At 30.3% G+C, this 11,626-nt stretch overlaps 2 protein-coding genes across 4 annotated transcripts in view; both read left to right on the top strand.

Moving 5' to 3' along the window:
• Window positions 1-11,626, top strand: part of LOC113376608 — a 417,742-nt gene that overhangs the window by 48,490 nt on the left and 357,626 nt on the right. The window lies entirely within an intron of this gene.
• Window positions 3,684-4,604, top strand: LOC113375059 (interferon-inducible double-stranded RNA-dependent protein kinase activator A homolog A-like). Its single transcript, XM_026615011.1, has one exon. The coding sequence runs from the start codon at window positions 3,684-3,686 to the stop codon at window positions 4,602-4,604; it is 921 nt and encodes a 306-aa protein (XP_026470796.1).

Genomic DNA, 11,626 nt, shown 5'->3' with positions numbered 1-11,626 from the left:
AATATTACAATTAATTTCGAAAAAACGGCTCGGCTTATCTTTACAAAAAAACTAATAGATCTAAATCGATTCATATTAAAATATTTTTGCACAAGAAAATGTGTTAACTCCTTCATAAGGAAAACTTCTAATAGTGTCCTTTTACCATTGATGAAATGTTTCTTTACCATTTTTTCTATTAGAGAGGAATTTATTAACTTCCCGTAGGGTAAGTTATAGTAATGGGCCGAAAATTGAAGATGAAAATTTTTTCATAAGTATCTTTACGTTTCAGAGGTTTCTGAACATTTTGGCATACCTCAGAAAAAAATGGATGTGTGTGTGTTTTGTGTGTCCGCAGTTTTTCGATCACGTTTTCGGGCGCACGGAGCAACCGATTTGAATGGTTCAAAAAACATTCGATTCCTATCGATAGGGAGATGTGCTGATTAGTTTTTGGCAAAGCCAGGTCCAGCGATTTCGGAGATATAGAACAAAGAGTGCAGCAAATAGAAATCGAGTTTTTGAGAGAACGGTGCATCAGATTTGAATGATCAAAAAAACTTTCAATTTGTAATGATGGGGAAAAGTGGTGTATAGTTTTTGGCAAAAGCAGGTTCGACCGTTTTGGAGATACCGAGCTAAATGTGCAAAAAATGACAGTTTTTAGGAGAACTAAGCATTCGATTTGAATGATTTGAAAAAAAATCGGCTTGTTTTGACAAAACAACAACTTTTGGAAAAACATTTTTTTTGTATATCCAAGAAAAATTTTATATTTTAATTTTGGTTAAAATTCTATAGCTCACTTATATACTTTAGATAAATAATTTTAACTTTGCAATTTAGTTTATAAAATTCTTATAAATAATATACAATGTCCTTCATTTTAAATTCGATTGGTCAAGTTTTGTTCAATTACTCATTTATTTAAACGTATATAAGTTACAGTATTCATAATAATTTATTTGAAAACATTCAATATTCCTCAAACATTTCGTTACGGTACGGGAAGTTTCAGCATTTGTTGGAATTGAAGTATTTAATTGTGATTGAATTCATTTGTGTATCAATTTTGTACACTGTTCAATCTATACCGTTTGATATAAACCGCCTGATTATATGATGTTAACTTGTTCACGAAATTTTGCGTGGTTCCCTCTGCAATTGGAAGGGGAAAGTTTTGGCTGAAATGATTTTTATGATAGCTTAACAATAAATATAAATTGTTATTATTAACCCCAAAGAAGTTAACATTCAATTATTCTACTCTACATGTTGTGTGCAAACATCATTTTTAATACCTTTTTTTAATAATAATGCAAGATTTATAAACTATTTTTATAAAATTATTATAACCAAATGAAAGTGACTTATAATAATCAGTAATACAATTGAACAACATTGAAATAAGTGCGAGATTGAAAAAACTATATATATTGCTTCAATACGTTGTAAGTTTGCAAAATAATTATGAAACGTTTCATTTATATATTCGATACTGATATTAGATGGCGCAAATATTTTTTTCAAAACTGCTTATAGATTAGATAGTTTATGTATGTTATGATAAGAAATATGTGTGATGGTTTGATTTTATGAAAACATGTAATATTGTATATTAGGTTTGAAAAAATGCTACATTGGAATGTAAGTTCAAAACAAACTAGTGGGGTGTATTATGGCATCGTGCCTTAAGGCAAATTGCTGGAACTTTCCGTACCGTAACGCAATGTTGGAGGAATATTGAGTGTTTTCAAATAGATTATTATAAATTGTCTATTTAACATTGTCTAATATTTATAAGAATTATATAAACTGAATTGCAAAGTTGAATTTATTTGTTTAAGGTATGTTAGAACTTTAGTCAGAATTAAAAATAAAATATGAATTATTTTCGATATACAAAAAAAAATTTTTTTTGCAAAAAAAAATTTTTTTAAATTTTTGAAACATTTTTTTTTTTTAAACAAGTAAAAAGTTCTTTGAATCATTTAAATCGGATGCTTAGTTCTCTCAAAAAATGCCATTTTTTTGCACATTTAGCTCTGTATCTTGAAATGGCAGGGCTTGCCAAAAACTAATAACCAATTCTCCCGATCATTACTAATTGAATGTTTTTTAGATCATTCAAATCGAATGCTCCATTCTCTCAAAAACTCGATTTCTATTTTCTGCACTCTTTGCTCCTTATCTCCGTAACTGCTGGACCTGCCTTTGCCAAAAACTAGTCAGCACATCTCCCTATCAATAGGAATCGAATGTTTTTTAAACCATTCAAGTCGGCATCCGTGCGCCCGAAAACGTGAACGAAAGAATGCGGACACTCAAAACACACACAGACACACACACACATACACACATTCATTTTTTCTGAGGTATGCCAAAATGTCCAGAAACCTTCAAAACGTCGAGAAATGCAAAAATTTTCAAATTCGATTTTTAGACGATTATAATAACTTACCCTACGGGAAGTTGAAAATAGGATAAAACTTGTGGTAAATGGCATCTTGCCTTGGCAAATTGGTGGAACTTCCCGTACTAAAAAATATTTTTTTTAAAAAGGCATCATAGGTTTTTAAAAACTTTAAAAAACAATTTTTCATTTTTTTTTTAAATTAGACTTAAAAAAAAGAAATGTTTTAAATTTTTTAAATTATTTGTAAAATACTTTTTTTAACTCGATTCTTATTGATGAGGAGACATGCTGATTAGTTTTTGGACAAAGCAGGTGTAGCCGTTTCGAAGAAACGGGTCAAAAAGTGCCAAAAACGATAACTCAGTTTTTAAGAGTACGGAGCGTTCGATTTTAAAAATTAAAAAATCATTTCACTTGTATTGAAATAAAAAACTGAATGATTATTTGGGAAGGCAGGTCCAGCGGTTTCTGAGATCATAAAAAGTAAAAAAAAGGAATTTGCCGGCAAACGTGATTATTACACATATGCACATCAAATTATCAAGTATTTTATAGAGATTTTAATAATGAGTATAAATTAATGGGGCAATTCTGCCGTAACATAGCTTATAAAATAGCGTTGTCATGGCAACGCTCTCGTATGCTTGTTCTTGGTAGTAAAAATTATAAAAAGTCTCTCTATTTGCTGTGCGATCAGGCGTATTTTACATATGTACAAGCAAAGAAGTATCTTATGATAACAGAATCTTCGATGATGCAGTTACGCCTCTTGTAAATATAAACATACGTAAGTGTTTTATGTTGTTCATCGCTAATCAATATTTATAGATTATTGATTTTTTCTTTCTCGAATATTTAATTGCGTTAAGTTATTTTTGTATTACAAAAAGTAAGACGATTGTAATGCAAAATTTAGGTTTAAATAATCTAAACTATTAAATTTTTAACTATAAATTTAAATTACCTGAATTATTCGTTATTAAAATTCATATTTTTCATATTTCGCGCAAATTAAATAGCTATCTGAACGTAAAAATGGAATGAGAGAAAAACTTCTGTATGAATATATTATATTCTGTTATTGGCTTGGACTCTAAATGTCATTACAACAAAAAATAACTGCAGTTTCAAGCCTACTAATACATTGAGAGCCAACATCAAACAAAATTTATGGAAAAAACAAACGGCGAACAGCAAATTTTTGATTACACTCATTTCAGTAGTCACTAAATAAATTATTAAAATAAATAATAATTTTGCCCGTAATTTTACTCGGGTTGTGATAATGTCTCAGGAGACCCCAGTAACAGTTCTAGTGAACTTTTGCTCCGCAAAAAAAACGCCGGCTCCAAAATTTAACCTAATTCGCGACGGGACGGGAACAAGGAACCCCATCTTTATATATGAAGTGCGTATGACAGTAAACGAAATTGAAGTAAGGGTTGTTGGATCAGGGAAATCCAAAAAAGAAGCCAAACAAGAGTCGGCAAGGTTGGCGCTTACAAAGCTATCTGAAATTAACTTAATCGAGTCACCAGTTTTGGAGGATAAGGAAACCGTTGAAGAGCAGCCATCCACAACCATTCCTGTAGCCGTACGAAAGTTAAGTCAATTTTGTGATAAAAACGGTTTACCGATACCCGTGTATAATTTAATCGAAGAAACTGGCCCAGCTCATGCTAAACAATACACTATCGAATGCACGGTTTCCACTTTTAAGGAAAGAGCAACTGCTTCCTCAAAACAAGCTGCCAAACATGTTTCTTCCGAGGCGGTCTTTAATATTTTACAAAACATTGATCTTGACGAGCATATTAAAAAGCATGTTAAAGTAGAACCTATTAATGCAGCAATGATTCCTAAGATAGAAAAATTAAGGAAAGAATCATGTGCGCAAGAGATCGAAATGGAATCAATTGCGAACAATTATCACCCTTTCGCAAAATGTGGCGAGAAGAAATGCAAACTAGCTTTGTCCATTTTGTATAATGATATATTAACAGCAGAAGAAAAAATGAAGGAGGCTCTCAACGCATTAAATGTGACCTACCAGTTATCAGAAGAGCTAATGACACTCTACAACGTCATGGGGTATACCTGGTCAACAACATCTGGAACCGACCCCCAACTTACCCTTCAAGGTTTCTCATGGTCACAGTTGTACGAAACTGTCAACGAATATATGACAGAATTCTTGAAAGATTAATAGATTGTAAATACATACATTTCTATATCACTTTTATCTCATAAATAAATTATATAAATAAAAAATATTGTATTTTCCTTAAGTGTGTATGCAAATATAACTAAATTAAAACGTATTTACAAATAATTATCCGAATCTAATTTTTAACCAATAAATGTAATGATGTAATAATAATAAATAGTAACAGATATTACAAACCAATAAATAGTACCATACAAAATGATACTAAAAACTGTCAAAATGCTATGTCGTTGCAGCCCGGCGTTTTAAGTATAAAACTAGTGGAGCGCATGGCATCGTGCCTTAAGGCGAATTGCTGGAACTTTTCGTATCAAAAATTATTTTTTTTAAAAAAGATTACAATTTTTGAAAAAAATTACTTTGAAAAAATAAGATTATTGAAAAAAAATTATTTTCTTGGTAAAAATACTTTTAGATAAAATTTTTTTCTTTATTTTGAAATATTTTGGAAGTTTTGTACATTTTTTCAAAGCAATCGTACTGCTTTAACTGCATAGAGACGAAATACCGAAGCGTGTAAGCGCCGCATCGCCGCCTAACGGATAAACATTGGTACGGAACCCATAGGAATGTAAACAAAATTTATACTTATTGTTGGAATCTCTATAAAGTATCTGATAATTTTTGTGCATATGTCTAATGATCAGTTTTGACCGCCAAATAGCATTTTCTTTTATTTTTTTTGCTAGATCTCCGAAACCGCTAGACCTGCCTTTATGAAAATTTAATCAATTGTTCATCTTGTCAATATAAGTAAAATGTTTTTTGAATGATTAAAATCGAGAATCGAGCTCTCCGTTCTCTTAAAAACTGAGTTACCGTTTGTGGCACTTTTGCCACGTATCTTCGAAACGCCTAGACCTGCATTTACATTCCTATGGGTTCCGTACCAATGCTTATCCGTTAGACGGCGGCGCGGCGCTTACGCCCTTCTATATTTCGTCTCTATGCAGTTAAAGCAGTACGATTGCTTTGAAATAAAGTTCAGAATTTCTAAAATATTTCAAAATACATTTTTCTTCGGAAGTCTTTTTTTCAAAAAAAAGTAATTTTTTGTCAAAAATTTATAGTTTCTCAAAAATCTAATTTTTCAGAGTCAATTTTTTTCAAAAATATTAGTCTTTTAAAACAAAATTTTTTTGGTACGGGAAGTTCCAGAAATTTGCCTTAAGGCACGATGCCATGCGCCCCACTAGTTTGATCAATACAAATGAAATGTTTTTTGAATTGTTCAAATCGGATGCTCCGTCCCTCAAAAACTGAATTGCAATTTTTGGCCCTTTTTGCCCTGTATCTTTGAAACGGCTTAATCTGCCTTTGCTAAACACTAAACAGCACGTCTCGTTATTAATGCGAATCGAATGTTTTTTAAATAATTCAAATCGATTGTTCCGAGTTCTCGAAATCATGGACAAAAATTAATATCCGCATATTTTTTTAAGGTATGCCAAAAAGTTAAAAAGGTTGTGAAACACAAAGATATATAAAAAATTTTATTTCCAATTTTTTGCGATTACTATAACTTACCCTACGGGAAGTTAAATTCGTATTGATGGGGGGCCGTGCTGATAAAAAATTAAAAAGTGCCAGAAATGATATTTCGGTTTTTGAGAGAACGGAGCGTAGGATTTGAATAAATCAAAAAACATGGCACTTATATTGGCGAAACGCAGAATTGATTAGATTTCAGGGAATCAATAAAAAACTGCTATTTGGCAAAATGATCATTAGTCATATGCACATTGAATTAGCACATATTTTATAGAGATTTTAATAAGAACAAATTTTGTTTGCATTTCTATGGGGATTGTACCAAAGTTTATCCGTAAACTGCGACGCGGCGCTTTCATATTTCGTTTCTATGCAGCTCAAGCAGCGCGATTGCTTTAAAAAAAGCTTAAAATCTTCAAAATATTTCAAAGTATGTAAATAAAAAAAATCATTTCTTCATTTAAAAAATTTAAAAGCTCTAAAAATATAAATTAACTTTAAGGTAGTATAGTGCTTAAAAAGAGATTTTTTAACGGTCTTTTGTCATTGTATACTTTGTGATATCAACAAAGGTTATTTCAGAAAATTTGAATTTTCATATATGTTTACGTTTCAAAGGTTTTTGAACAATTTGGCATGTCTTAGAAAAAATGGATGTATGTGTGTATGCGGATACAAATTTTCGTCGACGATTTCGGGAACACGGATCAAGCGTTTTGAATAATTAAAAAAAAATATTCGATTTGTATTGATAAGAAGACTTGCTGATTAGTTTTTGGCGAAAGCAGGCCTAGCCGTTCCGAAGATACGGGGCAAAAAGTACCTAAAACGTTAAGTCAGTTTTTAAGAGAACGGAGTGGAGCACCCGAAAAAAGATTCAAAATTTACAATCAAATTCAAATTTTTGAAATTTTTCATCATTTAAAAAAAACTAAATTTTGAAAAAATTCAAAAAGAATCAAAATTAAAAAAAAACGATTTCTTATAAAAATTGGAGAACATTTCGAAATTTTCAAAAAAATATTTTCAAAATTTTTCAAATTCTCAAAAAATCAAAGAAAACGTTTTTTTTAAATTCCAAAAAAATTTAAACCTCTAAACAAAATTTCTAAATTTTGAAAAAATGTCTAAATTTACAAAAAAATCGTTTAAAACAAAAATGAACAAATTTCTTACAAACATACACAAAGTTGCTTGTAGAATACGCTCGACGTCTAATTTAAAAAACATAAGTTTACTGTATATATTCATAATAATCTATTTGAAATTATTCAAAACAATTTATGATTATTTTCATTTCTCGAATGTTTAATTACGGTACGGGAAGTTCCAGCAATTTGCCTTAAAGCACGATGCTATGCGCCCCACTAGTTTTATGATCAAATCATAAGAATCCTTATCTGCTAGATAGTTCTATCTAAAAGGATTAAGCTTATTTAAAAAGATAGTATAGAATTCTTTACAAGTAATGTAAAATCAAATGTTATTAAACCTATATCAAAAATATATTCTTAATGAAATACTTCAAATTTGCAGCATTTTGCGGATTGTGTTATCTCCAGATGTAATTACTAATTAACATGATGAAATATTCTTTCGGCATTTCATTATGATTTATGGGTTTTAAAGATAACAAGTATATTCAACAAATTTTGCACAAAATAATGTAAATTGCGCGTTATCGCCAGGATATATGTGTCAGAATGTTTATGTGGATTTGGTATGAGAATGTATGTGTCATTAAATGTTATGTTGATTTGTAATTGATTTGAAATAATAATTTATTGATGTTTTGAATACGTAATACATACTTTTTTTTTAAAAAAAAAGATGTTTTCTTTATTTTGACATATTTTGGAAGATCGGAACTTTTTTTCAAAGCAATCGTAGTGCTTTAACTGCATAGAGACAAAATATAAAGCGCGTAAGCGTCGCGTCGCTGTCTGACGGATAAATATTGGTACGGAACCTATAGGAATGTAAATAAAATTTATACTTATTGTTAAAATCTCTATAAAATATCTGATAATTTGATGTGCATATGTCTAATGATCATTTTTGACCGCCAAATAGCATTTTTTTACTTTTTTCACTAGATCTCCGAAACCGCTAGACCTGCCTTCATGAAAATTTTATCAATTATTCACCTTGTCAATACAAGTAGCATGTTTTTTGAATTATTAAAATCTGACGCTCCGTTCTCTCAAAAACTAAGTTACCATTTTCGGTACTTTTTGCCCCGTATCTTCGGAACGACTAGACCTGCCTTCGCCAAAAACTAATCAGCACGTCTCCTTATCAATACGAATCGGATGTTTTTTGAATTATTCAAATCGGTTGATCGGTGTTCCCGAAATCGTCGACGAAAATTTGTATCCGCACATACATACACACACGCACATACACACACACACACACACACACACACACATACATCCATTTTTTCTAAGGTATGCCAAAATATTCAGAAACCTTTGAAACGTCGAGAAATGCAAAAATTTTCATTTTCGATTTTTTTGCGATTACTATAACTTGCCCTACGGGAAGATAAATATTGATATTGTAAGTGATTGAAAATATGTTTTTTGTATACTTGGTGTAGAAGCCATAATAATGTATATATAAGAAATATATATATATATATATATATATATATATATATAAAACCACTCTTTATAGGCTTGTAATATTTTAGAATGTTCGCTTGTAACAAGAGCTGTTAAATCATACAAAGTTTTATCAAAACTGTTAAAAAAACAACAATTAATACCAAAAACTAATCAGCACAATTCTCAAATGAGATCTCTCCATTGTTTTTCAAAATTTCTAAATCGATTCAATTGTCTTGATGCGAAGTGCCCTTACGTACCGGTTTGGCCGGGACAATCCCGGATAATCCACCTTGTGTTCCGGGTTTTTCTAAAAGCAGTATTTGCCCCGGATTTTGATCTTTAGGCCCAGTTTTTTGAAAAGTATAGATCTAAATTGATTCTTCGCTCATACTTAATAATTAAATTAAAAGTACCCATAAAATATCAGAAAATGTTATGTACAAGTAGCATGCTTATATAAAAAGGGCGGTTTAAAATAGCCTCTCTCACATTCATAATTTAGAACTTATATTTTAAATTTTACGAAAATTAAAAAAAATAAGAAAATGAACTTCTTGACTGTCTGGAATACATAAGTGCTAATTGTTTTTGAATAATTATGAAGAAAATTGAACAAAATTGAACCAAATTTTATATTAAGTTTGAAAGCTTAAACAACATATTCAACCAAAAATATAAGTATAAAATACAACATATAATCAAATAATAAAGTTCTTGGTCAGTAATTCTGATCTAAAAAAAATCCTCATTTATAAAATATTTTGAAATCATTTAATTTTTTTTAGTATTTACTACACCCTCCCTCCTTTCACAGATTACCATACCTAAAAATTACCGGCCCGGTTTTGACTTGAAAAAATATGGTCATCTTGCGAATCGGATTTTCTTGGGTAAACAAAATTTTTCTTTCAAAATTATAGTTATTATATAGTTTTATTACTTGGGCCGGAAACTTCAAAAGTGTTGAAAATTCATTAATAGTTTAGTGTAAAATTACTTTGTGCAAATACTAATACGAGGTCTGTTCAAAAAGTACCCGGAATTTTCGTTTTTTCAAAAAAATATTTATTTATTCGTCTACATTAATGTGGTCCCCTTCAAAGTAGTCCCCCCCAGATATAATACACTTATGCCAGCGTTTTTTCCAATTTTCGAAGCACCCTTGATATTCACTTTTTGATATGTCCTTGAGCACTCTCAGCGATTTTCTTCAATCGAGGAAAACCGCCGTCCTTTCATGGGTCTCTTCAACTTTGGGAATAGGAAATAGTCACACGGAGCCATATCTGGTGAATTTTTGCACTTTGCAACACTTTATTTCATTTTTTACGCAAAATTTAATACAAATTCTTTGACTTTTCAATTCTTCCATTGTAAAAATCGCCGAGCTCAGAAAAACACGTCGAACCTTAGCGACTACCACAGACAAAGTAAACAGTGAATATAGCTGAAAATTTCATCATACTTTAGGGGCATGTATACCAACACAATAAAAAAAAAATTTTGACAATCAGACACTCCAGACCCGCGAAATTTAATTATTAGTAATTCCGGGTACTTTTTGAACACACCTCGTATATTAAATTATCTAAATACATTGTCGAATTACTACATGTACTATTACTAGTTTTTGTTAACTTCTCGTAGAGTAATTTATAGTAATCGCAAACAAATCTAAAATGAAATTTGTTGCATATCTTTACGATTCAGGTTTCAGACCATTCTGGCATTTCTTAGAGAAAATAAATTTATGTGTGTGTGTGCATATATATGCGAATGCAATTTTTTGTCTGCGATTTCGTGAGCACGGATCAACCGATTTGAATGATTTAAAAAATATTCGATTGCTATTTCTATTCGATTGCTGGGAGACGTGCTTAGTCTTTGTCAAAGGCAGGTTACAAAAAATGCAACAAATGGCAAACAGATTTGTGAGAACGGAGTGTCCGATTTGAACAAATCAAAAAACATTTTATTTGTGTTGACGGAACGAAGTCTAGCAGTTTTTGAGATTAGTTTAAAAAATACAAAAAAATGGATCGCACATTGGTTTATCAGTTATTTTGTAGAGATTTTAATTATAAGTACAAGTTTTATTTACATTTTTATGGGTTCCGTACTAACATTTGATGTTAAAGATTTCGAAAATGATTAAAAACGTTAATAAGAATTCAAAGTTCTCAAGCATTTTTTTTCAAGATTTAAAAAAATTTTTTTTATCTTTTACAATTTTCAAATAATGGTACAGGAAGTTTCAGAAATTTGCCTATGGTATGATGCTATGAACCCCTAGTCAATAATTATTTGAAACATTTGAAGGTTTAAAGATATTTTATCGCTTCGACATAAAGTAAAATATTACGCTAGCTAACACTAGTGCTAATACTAAATAGTCTTTTCAGCTTATCAACAACGAAACATTATTGAAAATTATTAAGCATCATTTGCAAGGATTTGTATGGATGTATTGAACAAACTGCGATAACGTAACTTTATGTGACGATTAAATTACTTTTAAATATGCAGATTATAAACATTATTAAATTCAATTTAATGAAACATTTCTTCCGGCATAAGGAAAAGCTGCTGACGCAATATGTAAATATTATTAAACGTAATTTTTTTTAACTAAAAACTTGCGCCAAAATAAAAACAAAGATAACTCTATATCTTAACTAGTCATAACAAGACCTTGTTAAATATGCTGTTGTGCGTTTAAATGACACAACGGTATGCTGTTTGATGAATATCAGAAAGTTTGAAGAATTAACAATATACGTCTCATAAAAATGTTTAAATATGAATCATTAGTATCTCGTATTCCATATTACATATTCAAATTGCAAATGAGGATCAGTGGAAAAAGCGTCTTTTAATCTAACAAATTAATAGTTACAA

Source organism: Ctenocephalides felis, unplaced genomic scaffold (assembly GCF_003426905.1).
Source record: "Ctenocephalides felis isolate EL2017-DRISC unplaced genomic scaffold, ASM342690v1 CF-g0.4_SCAFFOLD_01886, whole genome shotgun sequence".
Taxonomy (NCBI): domain Eukaryota; kingdom Metazoa; phylum Arthropoda; class Insecta; order Siphonaptera; family Pulicidae; genus Ctenocephalides; species Ctenocephalides felis.
The sequence above is the reverse complement of the archived record's forward strand: the minus strand, read 5'-3'. Positions and strand labels throughout refer to the sequence as shown.